Here is a 21819-nt window from a genome sequence, read left to right as displayed (position 1 = left end):
AAACTGGACTTGCCCTGGCCAGTGCTGCTCAATAGTTAGTGCTGGCCCGCACACTGAAGGGTCACAGGCTCCATTCCTGGTGAAAGGCCCATACCTGGGTTGCAGATTCTATCCCAACCCGTCTGGGCACATGCAGGAGGCAACTAATCAATGTGTCTCTCTCCTTCTCCCCCTTGCTTCCACTCTAGAAATCAGTGGAAAAAATATCCTTGGCTGAGGAATAAAAAAAAAGACTTGAGAGCTATAAACATGTGATAGCTGGACTTTTGAATATACATGAAGTCATGGAAGAAATGCTGGTGCCTAAATGCAAAAATGTAGGAAAAGTTTTCTGTTGTGCCTTTTTCAGGGAGACCATCATAGTTTTGATCAAATGCCTAAAAGTATGTGACAATCAAAAGGAAGGTGACACCTACTACCTGTATAGAGGGAGAGGTCCCTGGGGAACAAATTATTTAGATTCACAGGTAGGAAGGTGAGAGCACTATTGCAGTAAAACAGGAAAGCCAGCCATGGGAAAAAGTTTCAAAAGAACAGACAGTAAAGAAAATAGGGGAAGCCTGGCCAGTGTGGCTCAGTGGTTGAGCATCGACCCATGCACCAGGAGGTCACCCGTTTCATTCCCAGTCAGGGCACATGCCCAGGTTGTGGGCCAAATCCCCAGTGGTGGTGGTGGGGGGGCATACGGGAGGTGGCCAATAGATGTTCTCATCGATGTTTCTCTCCCTCTTCCTTTCTCTCTCAAATCAATAAAGAAAAAAAGAAAAACGGGAAGATTGAGAAACATCCCCAACTACTGACTATCGATGAGTGCCAGTGCCAGTTGCAGTGGGTTGTGTGGGTGATAGGTGACAAAATAGTTAAGAGCTACTCTTAAGAAATTTAACTGGAGAGATTTAATTGTGGTTAGAATGAGACAAACAGGAGAGACGTTAGCACGCAAAGTTAAAAGCTCATTGGAGAGACAGGTTGAAAAGATGACTGTTCAGCTGGAGCTGGAAAGACAGTACAAGAATTAACTTCAGAATGAAGGGAGTACTAAGATGGTCTGTTAGTGGACCTGGAACTGAGAATTCAATTTCCAGTTTTCCTTTGAGGGGGAAGGCTAGATGTCAGGTAGTGATTTAGATGTGCACCAGAATGACAGTGAATGTTAAGAACAGATTCCTTATCTCTGGACAGTTTAGTAGATTCTCATTCAGAGAAACCTCTGTTATACCATATATAACTATGGTATATGTTCAAGTATGGCTACCATACTTGAAACTAATGTCAATTATATCAATAAAGAGTTCCATATTTTATTCTAATGAACAGCCAAATTTCATAACTGACCTTGAAATCCGAAATACTGAATTTTAGCCCCAAAAGAAGGAAGAGTAATTAATACATAGCACTGGGAACTAGAAATAGTAATCTATACTGGAAAACGTGGCAAGGAAAGCTGGAAATGTTAGGGAAGGTGGAACCTTGTTATTTGAAATGAGTTTGTGAGAACAAATAAAGGTGTATTTCCTGAAAACTACGAATCATTGTTTATATCCTTTACAATGCCAATATAATTTACCTACTTAAAACTTTCATGTCCTGGAAAATACTACACAGTAACCTGTTTGTCAGCTAAAAAAACAAAAGCTTTAGGGAGAAAAATAGGTCCCAATTACATGTTAAAAATGTAAGATTCTCATATAACAACTTAACCTAAAATAGAGAATTTTAGGTTGTATTTTCCTGATTGGCTTTCTTTACAGTCCATTTTAGTGCCTAAAAAAAAAAAAATACTCTGAAGGGTTTATACAAAATATTCAGGAAAATATAAGGGGGCATCTAACCATGTCTTGCAAGTGAAAAGATTAGAGGTAATCTGGACGTAAAAATGGAAAATCAGGCTATTGTTAAGGCCTGAACTTCTGTAGTAGGAAATTTTCTCCCAATCCTGTATGTGATGAGCTCCCTGAAATAACGGACACTTTATTGCTCAGATGAGGAACAGCAAATTTAAAAAGCCAAAAAACACTAGTGGGGTGCCCTAGTGAGGGTTTGGAAGTGCAAACCCAAAGGGAGAGCAAGAATGCCTGGAGAGCATGAGGGTACGAAGCAGAAAGGAGTAGAAATGGTTACTAAAACCCTCTTAGTTCACATTCTGGTCTGGAGTTGGCCCTGCTTCTCTCTCTGGAACCAGATGAAAAGAGCTGATTATTGGAATATTACGGAGACGGCCTGATTAATTACCCCACTTTGGAAAACCTAAGGTAGACAGCTGGAGGACTAGCTATTTTTACTAATTGCAATCATAATCTTCCTACTTACAAAGGGTTCCAATGATCTGGAATGCCGAGGTGCCCATCAGTGTGTGCTCTGAAACTTGTCTCACTTGAGAAACTTCCTTCAAGTCAGTCCCTTACTTACCTTGAAATCCTGTGCAATCTGGCTTTTACATCTTCACTGCTTCATTAAAATGGCTGAGTATTATCAATGACTCCTTGCTAAAACTAATGTGCTTTTCTTAGCCTCTTATTCTCTCCTGGCTCATATACTCCTTTAAAGGTATCTTTTGTTTTATGTGACAGTGCATGTCTTCCTGTGCTTTGCTATTTTTACTTAGGAAATAAACTTTAAAACAAATACAAGAAATATGGGATATAAAGTCTCGTATTCTTTCTTGTATAAAGTAACCACTGAGTTAACAATTTGGTATATATTCTTCCCAAACTTTGAAAAAATTTTTACAAAGTAATTTTTAGAAATTAAATGTCACATATGTATTGTTTTGCCTTTTTGCATTTAGCGTATCTTACAACTGTTCCCATGTTGATTAATGCATGTAGATCTGTAATTTAGCCATTCTTTCACTGATGTATATTCAAATTTCTAATTGTTTACGATCACAAAGTACTGCAATGACTATCCTAGTGCATATATCTGAACAAGTTATTTTGAAGATTTTACAACTTGATAGTTCCTGGTTCAAATGTAATGTACATTTAGAATGACAGGTAGTAGTGTGAAATTGTCCTTCATGGCCTGGCCAGTGTGGCTCATGGTTGAGTATTGACCCACGCACCAAGAGGTTGCTGGTTCCCAGGTTGTGGGTCAAATCCCCAGTTGGGGGGTATGCTGGAGGCAACCAACTGATGTTCTCTCTCACTGATGTTTCGATCTCTCTCCCTCTCCATTCCTCTCTAAAAATCAATACAGGAAAAAAAAAATTGTCCTTCATGGGTCACAACACTTTAGTCTTTCACCAGCACTGTCTTCAGAATTCTTGTTTAGACCACTGCTTCCAACATTCATTATTCATAATCTTTTTTATCATTGTGATGTTCAGTCTGAGTATCCCTTTTTTTGTTAATTACTCTTGGTATTTTTAATCATTTTTTTTTTTTTTTTGCTTATTAATTATTCTATTGAGTTATTCTTTCTCGCTGATTTAAAATTTTAGAAGCGCCCTGGCCGGTTTGGCTAAAGGTTGGCATGTCAGCCTGCGGACCAGAGTCTCGAGTTCAGTTCCTGCTAGGGGCATGTACCAAAAAAATAAATAAATTTTAGAAGAAAATAAATATTAAGTTTCCCCTGGTCTTGACTTATAGTAACAGAGCTTATAGCCTTTTAAATGTTTATTATACTAAATATTTTTCTCTGTGCTCTGGGGCTTCTCTTGCCTAGGAAAGTCTTCCTAAGATTTATAATACAAACTTTCTTTATTGTGTTCTAACACTTTATATTTGTTAATATCTTTAATTCTTCTGAAATTTTTACATATGAAAATATCAAAGCGCCTACATTTCTCTATTTGAAAAACTCCACCACTATAATATATGGGGGTAATTTCTGGATTCTAGTTTGTTTCACTAATCTATTTGTCTAGTCCTGTTCTAATACCACCCTGTTCTAAATATGCTAGTTTTATAGTTCTAGTATGTATTTGGGTTAAGTCCTCATTAATTGTTCTTTTTCAAAAAGGTTTTGGTTAATCTTGCATGCATATTTAATCTTCCAGATATACTTTAAAATCATCTTGCCAATTTCCACTAAAAATTAGATTTTTACTTAAAATGCAACAAATTTAGTCTCAGGAGAATCCTATCTTTATAATACTGAACCTCCTCACACAGGGACACAGCATCTTTCCATTTAGTAAAATCCTCTGTAACATACATAAATGAAATTTTTTTTTTCACGTAGATTTTGCTTACTTCTTGATAGGCTTATTCCTAGACTATTTCACCATTGTTGCTGCTAATGTGAATGAAACCTTTCTTTACGTTTAAAAATTGAGGTTAGTTTATAGAAAATCTAACTTCTGTATGTTGCCCAGATAGCTTACCATCTTACTGAATTCTTTATTCTAATATTTAATATTTTATAGTTGTCTTATATTTTCCAGGTAAACAATGACATCACTTGTATTAATTTCTTCCTTTCCAATTTCAGACCTTATCTTGCTTGACACTGGGTCCAAAATTCTCAGAACAATGCTAACTTGCAGGATTGACACCAGATAACCTTGGACCATAACATTAAGTGTGTGCTGTTTGTTAATTCAGTTAAGCAAGCTTCCTTTTATTACTTAACATGAATTTTATATTTTTTGAATCAGTAATAGATGCTAATTTTTCAAGTGAGTTTTCAGTATCATCTAGTTTTCCTCCTTTATTAGGAAATTCTTATTGCTATACTGTCTAATGTCAACCCATCCTTGTATTGGTAGGATAAACCCAGCTTGGTTATGACATTCTCTAAATGAACTGGCTTCATAGTTTTCTTAGGATATTTGCATGTACACTGATAAGTGAGACTGAGATATAAGTTTTTTGTTCTACTCTCTTAGAGTCTGTTAGGGTTACGGTACCTTCATAGTTGAGAAGTATTCCATTCTTCTCTATGCTTTGTTCCTGGTGACTTTTGTCAGGGATACATAGGTCATTCTTTTATGCTTATTAGTTTATTAAGGTTTTCTTACTTTGAGCCAATTTTTTGAAATTTATATTTTCCTAGAAAATTATGCAAGTCAATTTTCAGGACTATTAGAATAAGTTTACACTAAATCATTTCTGATTTTCAAAAACCTTCATATCTTTAATATGTTCCCTTTGTTTCCAATATTGTTTTCTCTCCTTTTCTTCCTCAGATTTGCTAAGTGTCTATTTATTGTTCTTTTCAAATACCAGCTATTATTGTGATCAAATTTTTTTTTGCTTTTATTTTTAAGTCTTTTGAAATTTATTTTGGGAGATTTTACTTTTTCTGCTTTTCTTCTGTTTGTTTTCTTTTCTGATCCTTTCTGCCATGTGTGTATCCTTTAATATTGCCTCGTTTCCTCAGTGAGTTTATCCATAAAACAAAGTAAAAAAAATGAAGCCTTTGTCATTATTAAATATAAGTGGCAACAAACACCATATTAATTTGGAGTCAGTCACAGTGGGTTCCAATTCCCCACCTCCTAGTTATGTGATCTTGGCCAAATTTGAGCGGTTTCTTCATCTGTGAAAATAGGAATAATAATACAGATTAAGTTTAAAACTATTTGCAAATCACTGAGCACATAAACTGTCCCATATTAATAATTCAATAGATGTCTGGTCAAAGGCCTCAGATGCCCCATTTCTAAAAACGAGGGAATTGGGATGATTAATAGCCAAATCCCTTCCAACTGTAAAAAACTTTACTTTCAGTCTATCACTTCATCCACCAATCAACCCATCAACCCACCCACTCACCCATACAACAGAAAATAAGCCCTTCCTCCTTGGACTAAGTATTCTAGATGTCAGGAACTCTAAGATGAATAATAAACAGTCCCTACCTTCCAGAAGCTCAGAATTCTTGAGGGTAGGGGTTAGGATCAACTAACTATTAAACAGGCAATTATAATACAATGTGATAAGTGGTCTAATATAAAGGTTGTGGGAATTCAGAGACTTTGAGGAGTATGTGCAGCAAAATCAAAGATCTAGGTAGAAATCCTACTTCTGGTATTTACTACTTATTAGCTGTGTATCCTCAGGCTATTTAACTTGGGCACTTTATTTGTAAAAAACAACAGTAATACTATCCTTATAGGTTATATTAAGGATTAAAAAAACAAATATAAAACACTACAGTACAGGACTCATATGAATTCAACAAATGGCAGTTATTAATATTACAAGAGGATATAGAAGTTAAAGAGAGGCAATTTACAGTTTTTCAAGAGAGGAAAAGTAGGGTCAGGGGAATTTCCCAAATGTGTTCACAACACAAAACCTGTGGCAAGGCAACGGTCAGGGGAGTTAGGGGGTTGGGTGAAAAAGGTGAAGGGATTGAGCACAGACTGGCAGTCACAAAATAGTCACTGGGATGTAAAGTATGGGAATATAGTCAATAATATTACAATAAATATGTGTGTATGGTGCCAGGTGGGTATTTGAAATATCAGGGGGATCACTTTGTAAAGTATATGATTGTCTACCACTATGCTGTACACCTGAAACTAATATAAAATAATACTTAATGTAAGGTGTAATTAAAAAATAAAATTTAAAAAGTTTTGTAACTTTTTACAAAAAATCCCCCCCCAAAAACCAAGGTAACAACAATAACAAAAAACCCCATGGCAAAGCCATAACGATGGGGGGGCGGGGGGCCGGGACAAAAAACAGGGTGAGAGGGGACTCAAGGTGGGTAATGCCCTTGGAGGGCTGAGAATTTTATCAGTGTTCTCTCAGTTGCAAGCACATTTTCATATATTTGACCCATACATTTACAATAAATAGTGAATGGAAGAATACACGTTAAAATAAGGTAGGAGAAAAAGATGTGGTCTAAGCTATTGAAAGTAAACTTTTTTTTATCCTTACTCGAGGACATTTTTCCTTTTTTTTTTTTTGTTCAGATAGAGTGAGAGGGAGAGAGAAACATCGATGCGAAAGGGACACATCGAGTGACTGCCACCCACACGACCCAACCAGGGCCAGGGACAAACTGCAACCCAGGAACATGCCCTTAGCGGGAACCGAACCCGGGTCTCTCTGGACCGCAGGCCGACGCTCTAACCGCTGCGCCAAACTGGCCAGGGTGAAAATAAACATTTCACAATGAAAGGAACCTTGGATCTGAAACGAGGAGACCTGGAATAGTCTTTTGACTAATGACCTGTGGTTTTATATGGGCTCTACAACATACCTGCTGTTTGGCCTTCGCAAAACACTGATACCTTCCATCTCCTCACCTGTAAAATAGGGATAACACCTACCTTACAAAATTATTGTGAGAATTAAGTACCAAGCGATTATCAAGGGGAGCGGCACTAGTAAGCACTCAATAATGAAACCGGCTGCGGCTGCTAACTCCTACTTTAGGCCTTTTCCCATACTTGTGAGAAGTTAGGAGTAAGAATAGCTTTTCTTCAACGTTCCAACCAGCACTGAAAAAAAGTATACTGGGTTTGCCAAGGACGAAAGGCCCCGCCCGGCACGCGCCATACAGGTCACCTACGCACTGCAGTCCCGGAGCCTCCACCTGAGCGCTGAGCCGTGGAGGGCGCGATCCACGCCAGGCCGTTACAGAGAAGGAGCCCGGATAAGGCCGGGTGTGAGACCGAGCAGAACTTCACCGAAAACCCGTCTCTATCAGCAGCCGATTCCTCTCGAGGCGAAGCCTTGAAAAAGGTGAAGGAAAGGAAGCCGGAAGTGACGCAAAGCCGTAAGGAACTGGAAATGACTATAGCACGCCGGAAGCCGGAAGTTTACTCGTTTCCAAGGCGACGGCTCCGTCACCCCTCCAACCAGGTGGCCGGAGTCGGGACACTGGAAAGCTACTCCGAGGAGAGGGTACCCGTCGACGGCGGCCGCTGCCACAGCGACTCGCGGGGAGTAGCAGCCGAAGACGGCGGCCGCCGCACCGGCCCTCGCGTGTGGAGGATAAACGGCCGACCCAGCCATCGCAGCGGCCAGTCAAAGGAAACAGGTCGCGAAGACCAGGAGTTTAGCCTCGGCGAAGACACGGAAGCAATCCGTGAAGATGACGACCCCCGATGCAGTGTCTCTACGGGAAGAGTAAGTGAGGACGTCGGCTTCTCCGGCAGTGACTCGAGAAAGGTCCGTGAAGACCTGGGCCGCCGCCGCAGTGGTTCTCAGGAGGCAGTTAAGGGAGATGGTGGCCACGGTCACAGCAGTTCTTGGGAGAGCGTGAGCGGAGACCGCGGCTTTCGCGACAGCGACGTCAGTTTCAGTCCAGTCGGCGGCCACCAGTCCATTGACTCCGGGGGCACGATCAGAGAAGACCACGGTCTCCGCCTCAGTGGTACTTGGGAGGGAGTCAGGGAAATCCGCGGCCCGGGAACCAGCGACTCCGGGGAAAGGGGCAGTGACGGCCGCCGCCGCCGCCGCCGCCTCAGTGGCTCTTGGGAAGGAGCGAGTGCCGATGGCGGCCGCAGCTTCAGTAGTTCTTGGGAGGGAGTAAGTGAAGACTGCGGCTACGCGGCCAGCGACTCCTCCGGGGTGAGCGGCAGCCAAGACTCCAGCCGCCGCCTCAGTGGCTTCTGGGAGAGAGAAAGTGAAGACGGAGGGTCCGGCTGCAGGGGCTCCTGGGAGGGAGCAAGAGAGGACGGCGGCCGTGGTCCCAGCGAAGACGAAGACGGCCGCCGCAGTGGCTCGTGGGTGACTGCAAGTGAAGACCGCCGCAGCAGCGGGGGCCTGGACGCCTCTCCTCCCGGGAGGCCGTGGGATCGCACCATGCCTGGGGTACCCCTTTCCGGCCCCTCCTCCTCCTCCACGGAGACAGCAACCCCGTGTGAGTCAGATTAATTACTTCGATGACCGTGTCTCTGCCACACTCCCTTTCTCACTTCTGCCCACATCAGCCTTACGCCTTTCTGGCAGTTCCCCTTCTCATCTGTCACTCCTCTTTTCCCTTAAGTGACCTGTTCTGAGTGGCTTCCAAAGCCGTTCACCCTTTCCCTAACCTCCCTTATTTTGGCTTTTCTCCCTTTCTTTACATCTGCACATTCCTGAGACTTCTCGCCCATTGAGACTCTTGTTAAATCTTATGAACCCTTTCAAGTTCTTATTTGACCTTGTGGAGATGAAATTAGACTTAGCTAGTTTTCTTCCTTCCATTCTATTGACTCTCTTCTTTTCTGACTTTTCTTTCAACTTCTCCTTAAATGTTGCCTTTTTCCCTGGACAGTGCCATTACTGGTGCTTTTTTTCTTATGTACTATGACTTCAATCCTACTGAGGACTCTCAAATCTATGTTATTCATTCAGCCATCCAGTAGATATTTATTGAGTGCCTAATATGTGCTGTGTCTTAAGGATATATCATTAAAGAAGACAGGCATATGCTTACCTTCTACTGGGGAAAATAAATACTGAGCAAATAAGGACTAGTGTCATGAATATTATAAAGAAGAATAGCCCTGGCCGGTTTGGCTCAGCGGTTAGAGCGTCGGCCTGCGGTCCTGAGAGACCCGGGTTCGGTTCCCGCTAGGGGCGCGTACCTCGGTTGCAGTTTGTCCCCGGCCCTGGTCGGTCGTGCGGGTGGCAGCCACTTGATGTGTTCCTTTCACGTCGATGTTTCTCTCTGTTCCTCTCTCTCCCTCCCACTCTACCTGAACAAAAAATGGAAAAATGTCCTCAGGTGAGGATAAAAAAAAACCAAAACAAAACAAAACAAAAACAAGAAGAATAGAGTGCCTTTGGTTCCAGTATGGGGTGAGGATGGGTATCAGAAAAACCACCTAATACTTAGACACATCTAACACCAGATCTCTCCTCTGAGCAGCAGACTCACATGTACAAGTCTCTTTTGGAACTCTTCTTGGGGCACCTTAAGATCAACATGTCTAAAATGTAATTTTGGCCCTGATCGGGTGGCTCAGTTGGTTGGAGCATTGTCCCATACACCAAAAGGTTTCAGGTATGTTTCCCTCCTAGGTTTCGGGTTTGATCCCAAGTCAAATGGGCACCGCAGGCAACCAGGTGATGTTTCTCTTTCATATCGATGTCTCTCTCTCTCTCTCTCTTCCTCCCTCCCTCTCTCTCTCTCCCTCCCTCCCTCCCTCTCTCTTTCTCCCTCAAATCAATAAAGACATATCCTTGGGTGAGGATTAAAAAATAATAATAATAAAATGTAATCCACATGCCCTCTCTGCCCTTCAGTGTTCACTGTCTCAGTGGCCCCACACCACTCAGGGAACTAAGCCAGACACCTTGGAATTATCCCAATACTCTTCCCTTATTTTGCTCACTATATACATCCAAATTTTGTTCAACCTGTTTTCATAGTATTTGTTGAATATTCTGTTTCTATGACATTCTTAGTTGAAGATCTCAGCCTTTCTGCTGTAGACTACCGTAGCTATTTTCTTAGTGTTCTCCCTGAATCTCTGGTGTTGCATTTTTGCTCCCCAATGAATTCCCATCACCTGCAGCCAGTCCTATAAACCCAGCGTTACAAATCTGATCATTATTAGTCTTCTGTTTAAAACCCCTCAATGACTCCCCATTTAAGTGCTTCTAGCTCTTTATGGCTCCAGTGGCTTCTGTTCTAGGTAAGCTGAACTTGACTGTGTTTCTCTATTTGCCTGTCTTTCCAGATTCAGGATGGTAGTTTGCCAAGAACTCAATTCTTTGATCAGTCTAAGAAAAGTCATTGGTTTTCAATTTGTTCAGCTTTTCTCCTGTACATAAGAGAATGATACTTCCCTGTTCTTTACACGTTAGAACTGAAATGGAAGTCTGATTAAGATGTTAATCACAAACATCTTTGTACTAAATTATTTGGAAAGTCAAAGTGATTCTTTGCTTTCTTTTGACTTATTGCTTAAAGTCTTTTTTTTTGTATTTTAATATATATTTTAAGCAATTTGATTTTTCAGTAGGCACCAGGAAGAAGGTACATTTTGGTAGTATACATGATGCAGTACGAGCTGGAGATGTAAAGCAGCTTTCAGAAATAGTAGAACGTGGAATCAGCATTAATGAAGTTGACCTTCTCCACAAATTTACCCCTTTACATTGGGCAGCACATTCTGGAAGTCTGGAGGTAAGAAGCTAAATAAAATGAGTACGTTTACAGCTGTTAGCAGTTCTATAAATTTAACAAACTGGATTGAGCCCTATATAGATAGGCACTGTGAATATTTTCCTTTTCAATTCAGTTTATTATTGGGTGTTTTGGTTGTAATGGCTTTGTAACAAACTGTGCCAAAACTTAGTGGCATAAAATAACCATTTATTTATGTGCAGGAGCGAACCAGGAATTTGGATCCCAGGGATAGCTTGTCTCTGCTCCATGATGTCTGGGGCTTCAGTTACAGATTGAAAAGCTGGGGTTAGAACCTACTTCTGAAGGCTTGTTCATGCAGATGTCTGGTGGTAGATGCTGGCTGTAGGCTGGGCATCTTAATTCCTCTCCATGTGGGCCTATTTGTGAGGACTCTCCACCTGGCTAGTTTGTGTTTCCTCACAGTGTGGTGGCTTGGCTGGGTTTCAAAGGCAAGCATAAAGGGTAGTTTATAAGAGGATAACATAATGAATACCTAGTTCTCTTAAACCCTAACATTTTTGATTTTTAGAAAACAAATGGAATATGTTTTAGAAATACTCAGAGTTTTAGAAAACAAATGGAATATTATAGATACCTTTGAAATCCCTGAGCACCCCTCCCAAGCACCATTTCTCTCCTTCAAATCCAGAGATAACTATTACCCTGACTTAGGTGTTTATTATTCCTATCTGTTTTATGCTGTTATTGGATATGATTATATCATTACTTTAAATGACAAATTTTATATAAACGACATATGTATCATTCTGCAGCTTGATATGTATGGTTAAATATATGTACTCTAGCCCTGGCCGGTTTGGCTCAGCGGTTAGAGCGTCCACCTGCGGTCCGGAGAGACCCGGGTTCGGTTCCCGCTAAGGGCATGTACCTCGGTTGCAGTTTGTCCCCGGCCCTGGTTGGTCGTGCGGGTGGCAGCCACTCGATGTGTTCCTTTCACATCGATGTTTCTCTCTCTCTCTCTTCCTCTCTCTCCCTCCTACTCTGTCTGTACAAAAAATGGAAAAATGTCCTCAGATGAGGATTAAAAAAAAATATATATATATATATATATATGTACTCTAGTTTCTTTCAGTCATGTAATAGTCTATTGTTAGACTAATATCAGAATTTTTTCATTTTTCAACTGATGCATATTTAGTTGCTTTCAATTTTTAGCTAGTATAAACAGTGCTTAGTGAATTTTTTAATGCAAAACTTCTTATTCTTGAGCTGTGTACAAAGCCAACTAAATTTTTTTCTCATTATTCAAGGTTGTGTGTGGGGAGTTTATTTTATTTATTTATTTTTAAAATATATTTTTATTGATATTTTAGAGAGAGAGGAAGGGAGAGATAGAAACATCACTCAGCTGCCTCCTGCAGGCCCCCTTCTGGGGATGTGTCGTGACTAGGAATTGAACCAGGACATCTCAATCCACTGGACACCGCTCAGTCTACTAAGCCACGCCAGCTGGGCCGGGGAGCTTATTTTATTTTTTATTAAAATAAAATTTTTTTTCTTTATTGATTTTAGAGAGAGAGGAAGGGAGAGGGAGAGAGAGAAATAGAAACATCGATGAGCGAGAACATCAATTGGCTGCCTCTTGCATGCCCCCCACTGGGGATCAGGCCCACAACCTGGGCATGTGTCCTGACTGGGCATTGAACTGGCGACTTCTTGGTGCGTGGGCCGACACTCAACCAATGAGCCACACCGACTGGATGGGGGAGCTTATTTTAGCTACTACATTTCCCCAGCCTATAGGCTGCAGTAGACGTATTCACTATGCAGTCTTTTTTCCTCCCGCTGCTATACAAACATAGGCTCTTTCCTATGATTATGGATTCTCTGTGTGATTTCTTGTTTGTCTGGGCTTCTCTGCTTCTTGGAACCAAATCTGATTTGGAGAATCTCTCTCCACCAGTTTGTGTGCCCCACTTAAAATGTTGTTAACAAGGATTTCCCTTTGGCCTTTTAGTGACTTCCCCTCAGATGAGAGAAATGTGCATTGAGGATCTTTCTGTGAGTGCAGCCTGGGGTGGGGATTTTTTTCTGCTGTTTCCTCCCACATCCCTCTTTGATCTACACTTCGGCAGCTTTCCCATCTGTTCTGAGGTTTGAATTTAAGATGTCTCCTAGTTCATCAAAGATAGGGTTTTCTTCCTGTTTATCTTTTCTTTTTTGATGATTTTGAAGAGATGAAATACTGATTTTACTGTGCTATATTTCAATAGTATTGGACTTCTTAATATATCATTCAATTCCTTTCCTGGTAACCTTTCGAGTTCTCTGCTTACTTTCACTTAGGCTTTTTTGGTTAACCTACCCTGCCTATACTATAAATATAGGTATTTTTATGCTTCTGCCTTTTCTCTTTCTCCAGGCAGTTTTTTTAGACTTCCTTGGCATTAGCATTTCTACAACATAATTCAAGGATTTGCATTCTCTCCTGAATTCTGGCTTTTGTATTGGATGCTTGATCAACTGCTTATGCATATCTGACTAGCATCTCAAATTCAATTGCTGTAAAACTCAGCTATTATTCTTTTCTATCTCTCTTAGTTTTCTAGACTAACGGTTTTTGTTTTTTTAAAAAATATTTTTTCTTTATTGATTTTAGAGAGAGGAAAGAAGAGAGAGAGAGATAGAAACATTGATGAGAGAGAACATTGATTGGCTGCCTCCTGCATGCCCCTGATTAGGGATTGGGCCCACAACCTGGGCATGTGCTCTGACTGGGAATTGAACCGGTGTCCTCTTGGTGCATGGGTCAGCACTCAACCAGTGAGTCACACCTGCCAGGCTAGGCTAATGGTCTTTGAATCATTATTGAGTTATCTCAGTTTTTTGTCATCATCTACAGTACTGGTTTAATAACAACCTCAGAAAAAAACACCACAGAACTGTAAAGCAGTATTGTCAGGAGGTGATCATTGTAAAATATAATACAAAGCAATTAGTTTCCTCAGAAATCTAAGAAGCACCAAATGTGACCTTTATTTGTTTGTTTGTTTGTTTGTTTGTTTGTTTAATCCTCACCTGAGTATATTTTTTCTGTAGATTTTTAGAGAGAATGGAAGGGAGGGAGGGAGGGGGAGAAAGAGAAGAAACAGAAACAGAGACAGACATCAGTGTGAAAGAGACACATGGATTGGTTGTCCCCTGAATGCACCCCTACTGGGGCCAGGGATCGAGCCTGCAACCCAGGTATGAGCCTTTGACCAGGGATTGAACCCACAACTCTTTGGTGAGTGGGCCAACGCTCCAACCACTGAGCCACACTGGCCAGGGCATGACCAATTTTTGAATGTCTGCTTGAGCCCTGGCTGGTTTTGCTCAGTGGTTAGAGCATTGGCCCATGGACCAAAGAATCGTGGGTTCGATTTGGGTCAAGGGCACGTACCTTGGTTGTGGTTTGGTCCCAACCCTGGTCAGGGTTGTGCAGGAGGCAACCCGTTAATATGTCCCTCTCACGTCCATGTTTCTCTCTCTCTCCCTTCTCTTCCTCCCTGTCACTCTATCTGAAGATAAATAGAAAAATGTCCTCAGGTGAGAATTAAAAAAAAAGAATTTTTCTGCTTGAGTTGTCTTAATTTTTTACAATAGCATTACACATTATCAACATTTGTCTGGATCAGTGGTTCTCAACCTTCCTAATGCTGTGACCCTTTAATACAGTTCCTCATGTTGTGGTGACCCCCAACCATAAAATTATTTTCGTTGCTACTTCATAACTATAATATTGCTACTGTTATGTCTTAGGCGACCCCTGTGAAAGGGTCATTCGACCCCCAAAGGGGTCATGACACACAGGTTGAGAACCTCTGGTCTAGATGAAGGTGCCCTTCATGGTGCACACTGATGCAGTAAGAACTTAATCACAGGTCAGTTTATTCCATTCCATCTTTATCTTTTGAATTTGTCTTCTTCATCCTCATAGCCACCGTCTTAGATCTAACTGATTTCCTTCCTTTTTTTGTCTTATCTATTCTAGTTCATATTCTGTATACAAAATTACTACTCTAAAACTAAACTCTGATATTACTTAACACCCATCCTCTTCTATAGGATAAAATTCAAGCTATTTAATATGGTAGACTTATACCTCCAATCTCATCTCCCAACATACTTGTACATTTTGAAAATTGGATATCTTAGATTACATGTTGTAGCAATTCTGGAGTATGATCCTATTCCCTCACCCCTACCCAGGGGTGGTTGTTGCTGTGTGTTTGTTTACTTACCTAGATTAATTATGTAAAATTTGTTTTCCTCACAGTGTGTGGCCACTGCTCAGTTGTTGTTTCTTTTAATTCTTGTTTTTATTTTTAAGCCTGACTTCCTGGGGTTCACCCCTAGGTTAGTATAGCTTAGTGGTCAGCCAGTGACTTATGAGAGCATGTGTTTGAATACTTCGAGCCAGTAAGGATTTCATCTTTTACTGATGGGTCTGTGTGGCCTGAGGAATGTTTTCAAAATCCAAGCAGCTTACAGCCTGACATCTTTTTCAAAACAAAATGTGTTTGCGAGGCCTCTTGTTTAGCAAGGGATGTCTACCTAATTTAATCCCTCTTTAGTTTTTTCTGGGTCTGAGCAGCCTTGTACATGCACATAGCCTTTTAGATCGCAAGGGATAAGTGGAATCTTAGGAAGGCCCACTTTGGCCATCTCATTTCTTGGATTTTTCTGTTAATTTTGTAAGTAATCTTTAGTTTTGTGCTTGCCCCAGCTAGTATCATGACTTCGGGTTAGCTCTGAGGTTGGCTTTCTCAGATTGTTCGGAGGAGTGGAATTGTTTTTGACAATGTGCCTGGGCATGGAATTTCACATGTTGAGCTCCTAATAAAGTCAGCCCCTTGAGAAGGACAATGGAACCGTCCAACCAGGTAGATTTTCTGCATCATGCAGTGGGGGAGAGGGATAGCTGTATGCTCACTCTCCCTGTTCTTACTGAGATTCAGTACATTTTCTGGAATAAATACTTCTCATTTTGTTTTATGCTTTTGGTCAGTTTCCAGAGTCATTAAATTGTTGTTTTTGACAATTTTGTCCAGTTTTATCATTGCCTCTTGGAGAGGATTTGTCAAGCTTCTTACTTAGCCATTTCTGAATTCCTGATTATTTGTCAATTGATTTTTGATAAAGTTGCAAATGTAATCTAATGGAGAACAGATATTATTTTCAATAAATGGTGCTGGCACAATTAGACATTCATATTTAAAAAAAATAAACCTTGACTCACACCTGGTATCATATGCAAAAATGTACTCAAAATAGATTATAGGCAAATTTGAAACTTAACGAAACTAGATGAAAACAGAGGAGAAAATCTTTGCAAATCATATACCTGAACTTGTAACCAGAATAAAGACTCACAACGTAGTAGTAAGAATACAAAAAATCCAATAAAAAAAATGGCAAATGACTTCAATAGATACTTTCTCAAAGATAATATGGGTGGCAATTGAACACATGAAAAGATATTATCATTAGGCATTAGGGAAAAAGGCAAATGAAAACCACAAGAGATGCCACTATACACATATTAGAATGACAAAAATCAGAAAACTCAAGAAATGACAATATAAAGTATTGGCAAGGATATGGAACAACTGAAACTCTTATACATTGCTGGTAGAAGTATAAAATGATACAGCCACTTAGGAAAACATCTTGATAGTTTCTTATAAAGTTAAACATATACTTACCTATGTTCCAGCAATCTCACTTCTACATATTTACCTAGGACAAATAAAAAACCTGTACATGAATGTACACAGTGATTTTATTTCAGTACCTTAACAGTTTTAGTATATGGTGGTCTCCACATAAATATTGGTTGAATAAATGAATCATTTATGGTGATTATTAGAGAAGATGAGCTTTTAAAAAATATATATTATTGGCTATTATTCTCTGTGACAGGCAAAAGGATACTTAAATGGTAAGCCTTTTCAACAAATGATATGGCTATGACTAATTTCAGTGTATTCCAAGGATGCAATCAATTTTAAAAGAAAGAAACTTTTTTTTTTTTTAATCCTTGCCCGAGGATATTTTTCCATTTTCTGTTCAGATAGAGTGGGGGTGCGGGGGGAGAGAAACATCGACATGAAAGGGACACATCGAGTGGCTGCCACCCGCACAACCCAACCAGGGCTGGGGACAAACTGCAACCAAGGTACATGCCCTTAGTGGGAAACGAACCCAGGTCTCTCTGGACCGCAGGCCGACGCTCTAACCGGCTGGGGCAAAAGAAACTTTTTGAAGGTAGAATCTTCAAACTTGAACATATAAAGGCAGTAATACTATATGTGGCACAGACCTCTAAGTACTGTACTATAATGAGACTTCAGGTAATTTTTATAAATCTTTTTTATTTTTTAAAAAACATTTTTTTTTTCTTTATTGATTTTAGAGAGAGAGAGGAAGGGAGAGGGAGAGAGGGATAGAAACATTGATGGAAGAGAACATCGATTGGCATGCCCCCCACCGGGGACTGGGCCCACACCCTGGGTGTGTGTCCAGACCAGGAATTGAACCGGCAGCCTTTTGGTGCATGGGTTGATGCTCAACCACTGAGCCATACCGGTCAGACCCTCTTTTTGTTCCTTTAAATCCTGACCCGAGGATATTTTTCCATTGATTATCAGATAGAGTGGGAGGGAAGGAGGAAGGGGGGGGGGAGAGAGAGACAGAGAGAGAGAGAGAGAGAGAGAGAGAGAGAGAGAGAGAGAGAGAGAAACATTGATGTGAGAGAGATACATTGATTGGTTACTTCCTGCACGACCCTGACCAGGGCCGGGGATCAAACCACAACTGACGTATGTGCCCCTGACTGAAATCGAACCTGCGACTCTGGTCGGTGGGCTGATGCTCTGATTGATGGGCCAAACTGGCCAGGGATACCACCCCTACTTTTTATATAAAACACTGTTTTTTTTGAGAGTGTAATCAGAATAACAAAGTTTACCTTGATACAAAAGCTTCTGGACCCATTCAAAATCTATGGCAGAGACTGCAAACTAGCAGTCGTTAAATGAATTTGGCTCACACATGTTTTCTTTGGCTTGTACCGTATTGGTCAAACATAAGATTTGGATCAGCATTTTACTCACAGCAATGACTGGCTGGAATTGAGTAACATCTGCCACTTATTGACAGAAATGTTGTCTCCAGTTTGTCACAGTTCTCACTGTTCCCTATTGTTTACCCAACAGTAAAGCCAGTGTTGGTTACCATGTGATTGTACTTGTGCTTTTGTTGTTGTCATACCTGGCTTCCTCATTTAGTTACAATGTGTCTCAGGCTGCAAATGTATGATCACAGACTACATTTAAAAGATATAAAAATGTTTAAAACATCTGTCTTATCACATGTTAACATGGTTATTTTATAAATTTAGTGTCTTCATTGGCTTCTCTGGCATGGAGCTGATATTACACAAGCAACTACAAGAGGCTGGACAGCAGCTCACATAGCTGCAATCAGGGGTCAGGATGCTTGTATGCAGGTAATAACTGTTTACTTTTAGAAATTTAGTAAATTTAATTTAGCATAATCTGTTAAGCTATTGCTTTTATTTAAAAAAATCTTTATTGTTGAAATTATTACAGATATTTCCCCCTTTTCCCCCCATTGACCCCCACCTCCCCACTCCCACCCCCCTCCTGCCTCCCTACATTATTATCTGTGTCCATTGGTTGTGCATATATGCATATAAGTTCTTTGGTTTATCTCTTCCCCCCCACCCCAGCCCCTTCCCTTTGCCGTTTGTCAGTCTGTTTGCTACTTCCATGTCTCTGGATCTATTTTGATCATCAGCTTATTTTGTATATGATATTCCATAAATACATGAGATCATGTGGTACTTGTCTTTCTCTGACTGGCTTATTACACTCAGCATAATCCTCTCCAGGTCCCTCCATGTGTCTCAAAGGGTAAAGCTCCATAATATTCCATTGTGTAAATGTACCACAAGTTTTTTATCCACTCATCTGCTGACAGGCACTTAACCTGTTTCCAGATCTTAGCTATTGTAAATAGTGCTTCTATGAACACAGGGGTGCATATATTCTTTCTGATTGGTGTTTCAGGCGTCTTAGGATATATTCCGAGAAGTGGGATCACTGGGTCAAATGGCAGTTTCATTTTTATTTTTTTGAGGAAACACCATATTGTTTTCCATAGTGGCTACACCAGTCTGCATTCCCACCAACACTGTACTAGAGTCCCCTTTTCTCCGTTTTCTCTCTAGCACTTGTTTGATGGTTTGTTGATGGCAGCATTCTGGTAGGTGTGAGGGGATACCTCATAGTCATTTTAATTTGCATCTCTCTGATGATTAGTGATGTTGAGATTTTTTTCATATCTCTTGGCCATTTCTATGTCTTTTTTGGAGAACTGTCTTTCAGTTCCTCTGCCCATTTTTTATTTGGATTGTCTTTCTTTTGTTGAGCTGTATGAGTACTTTATTTTGGATATTAATCCCTTATTTAACTGATGTATCATTGGCAATTACGTTTTTTCAAAGAGTGGGTTCCCTTTTCATTTTGATGCTGGTTTCTTTTGTCATGGCAGAAGCTTTTTAGTTTGATATAGTCCCATTTATTAATTATTTTTCTTTGTTTCTCTTGCCCTAGGCAATGTATTGGTGAAAGTTCTGCTATGTGTGATGTCTGAGATTTTACTGCCAGCATTTTCTTGTAGGATTTTTATGGTTTCATGCCTTACATTTAAGTCTTTTATCCATTTTGAGTTTATTCTTGTGTATGGTATAAGTTGGTGGTCTAATTTTAGTTTTTTGTATATAACTGTCCAATTTTCCCCACACTATTTACTGAAGAGACTATCTTTTCTCCATTGTATGCTCTTGCTTCTTTTGTTGAATATTAATTGTGTATAATGTCCTGGGCTGATTTCTGCTTTGTTCCATTGCTCTATATGCATGTTCTTGTGCCAGTACCAGGCTCTTTGGATTACAATGGCTTTATAGTATAACTTGATACACGGTATTGTGATCACTCCAACTGTGTTCTTCTTTTTTCAAGATTGTTGTGGCTAGTCAGGGTCTTTTATGGTTCCATCTAAAGTTTTGGAGTATTTGTTCTAGATTTGTGAAATATAATATGCCATTGGTGCTTTAATAGGGATTGCATTGAATCTATAGATTGCTTTGGGTAGTATGGACATTTTAATGATATTAATTCTTCTAGCCCATGAACATGGTATATGCTTCCACTTTTTTTTTTATCCTCACCTGAGGACATTTTTCCATTTTTTTGTTCAGATAGAGTAGGGGGGAGAGAGAGGAAGAGAGAGAGAGAAACATTGACATGAAAGGAACACATCGAGTGGCTGCCACCCACACAGCCCAACCAGGGCTGGGGACAAACTGTCACTATGGCACATGCCTTTAGGGGGAACCGAACCTGGGTCTCTCTGGACCACAGGCCGATGCTCTAACCGCTGAGCCAAATCGGCCAGGCCTATGCTTCCACTTTTTAGTATCTTTCTCTATTTCTTTTTTTTCAATGTCCTGTAGTTTTCTGAACAGGTCTTTTACTTTCTTGGTTAAGTTTATTCCTAGGTATCTTAATTTTTTTGTTGCAGTGGTAAGTGGGATTATTTTTTTGGTTTCCCTTTCTAAGTGTTCATTATTGGTGTCTAAGAATGCCATCAATTTCTGGATGTTAATTTTGTATCCTGCTACTTTGTCATATTCACTTATTAAATCCAGTAGTTTTTTGGTGGAGTCCTTAGGGTTTTCTGTGTACAATATCATGTCATCTGCGAATAATGATGACAGGTTCACTTCCTCCTTTCCAATTGGATGCCTTTTATTTTTTCTTCTTGTCTGATAGCTGTGGCTAAGACTTCCAGTACTATGTTGAATAAGAGTGGTGAAAGTGGACATCCCTGTCTTGTTCCTGCTCCTAAGGGAAATTCTTTTAGTTTTTGCCAATTGAGTATGACGTTGGCTGTAGGTTTTTTGTATATGGTCTTTATTATGTTGAGATATGATCTCTCTATTCCCACAGAGCTGAGCATTTTTATCAGAAATGGGTCCAGGATTTTGTCAGATGCTTTTTTAGCATCTATTGATGTGATCATATGATTTTTATCTTTCATTTTGTTTATGTGGTGCATCACATTTATTGATTTGCGAATATTGTACTAGCCTTGTGTCCCTGGAATAAATCCCACATGGTTGTGGTGAATAATTTTTTAATATGTTGCTGGATCCGATTTGCTAATATTTTGTTGAGGACTTTGACATCTATGTTCATCACGGATATTGCCCGGTAATTTTCTTTCTTTGTAGTGGAATTAGGATTCTGCGGGCCTCATAAAAAGAGCTTGGAAGTCTGTCTTCCTCCTGACATGTTTGGAATAGTTTGAGGATAATGGGTGTTGGTTCTTCTTTGAATGTTTGGTAAGACTCCTCTGTGCAGCCATCTGGACCAGGCTTTTGTTTGCTGAGAGTTTATTGATTGCTTCAATTTCCTCAGTTGTTATTGGTATGTTCAGGTTTTCTGAATCTACCTGGTTGAGTTTTGAAAGACTGTATATTTCTAGGTATTTGTCCATTTTGCTTAGGTTGTCCAACTGGTTGGCATATAATTGTTCACAGTATTTTTTAACAATCCTTTGACTTTGTAAGGTGTCAGTTGTTACTTCTCCTTTTTCATTTTTGATTTTGTTTATTTGGGTCCTCTCTCTTTGTTTCTTGGTGAGTCTGGCTAAAGGTCCATCAATCTTGTTTATCTTTTCAGTGAGTCAACTCTT

At 40.1% G+C, this 21819-nt stretch overlaps 1 protein-coding gene across 6 annotated transcripts in view; it reads left to right on the top strand.

Annotated features, from left to right (window-relative positions):
• Positions 1-7697: 7697 nt before the first annotated feature.
• ANKRD42 (ankyrin repeat domain 42) overlaps positions 7698-21819 on the top strand; it is a 50354-nt gene continuing 36232 nt past the window's right edge. For 3 of the 6 annotated variants that reach the window (XM_036259458.1, XM_036259459.1, XM_036259460.1), the window contains exons 1-3: positions 7698-8772; positions 10865-11028; positions 18437-18544. In XM_036259458.1, coding sequence (XP_036115351.1) covers positions 7698-8772; positions 10865-11028; positions 18437-18544 — 1347 coding nt within the window. Of the gene's footprint in view, positions 8773-10861; positions 11029-18436; positions 18545-21819 lie in introns of all 6 variants that reach the window. The other 3 variants (XM_036259463.1, XM_036259461.1, XM_036259462.1) reach the window with 2 other exon arrangements.

Source organism: Molossus molossus, unplaced genomic scaffold (assembly GCF_014108415.1).
Source record: "Molossus molossus isolate mMolMol1 unplaced genomic scaffold, mMolMol1.p scaffold_m16_p_13, whole genome shotgun sequence".
Taxonomy (NCBI): domain Eukaryota; kingdom Metazoa; phylum Chordata; class Mammalia; order Chiroptera; family Molossidae; genus Molossus; species Molossus molossus.
This window is presented reverse-complemented; position numbering and strand designations above follow the sequence as displayed.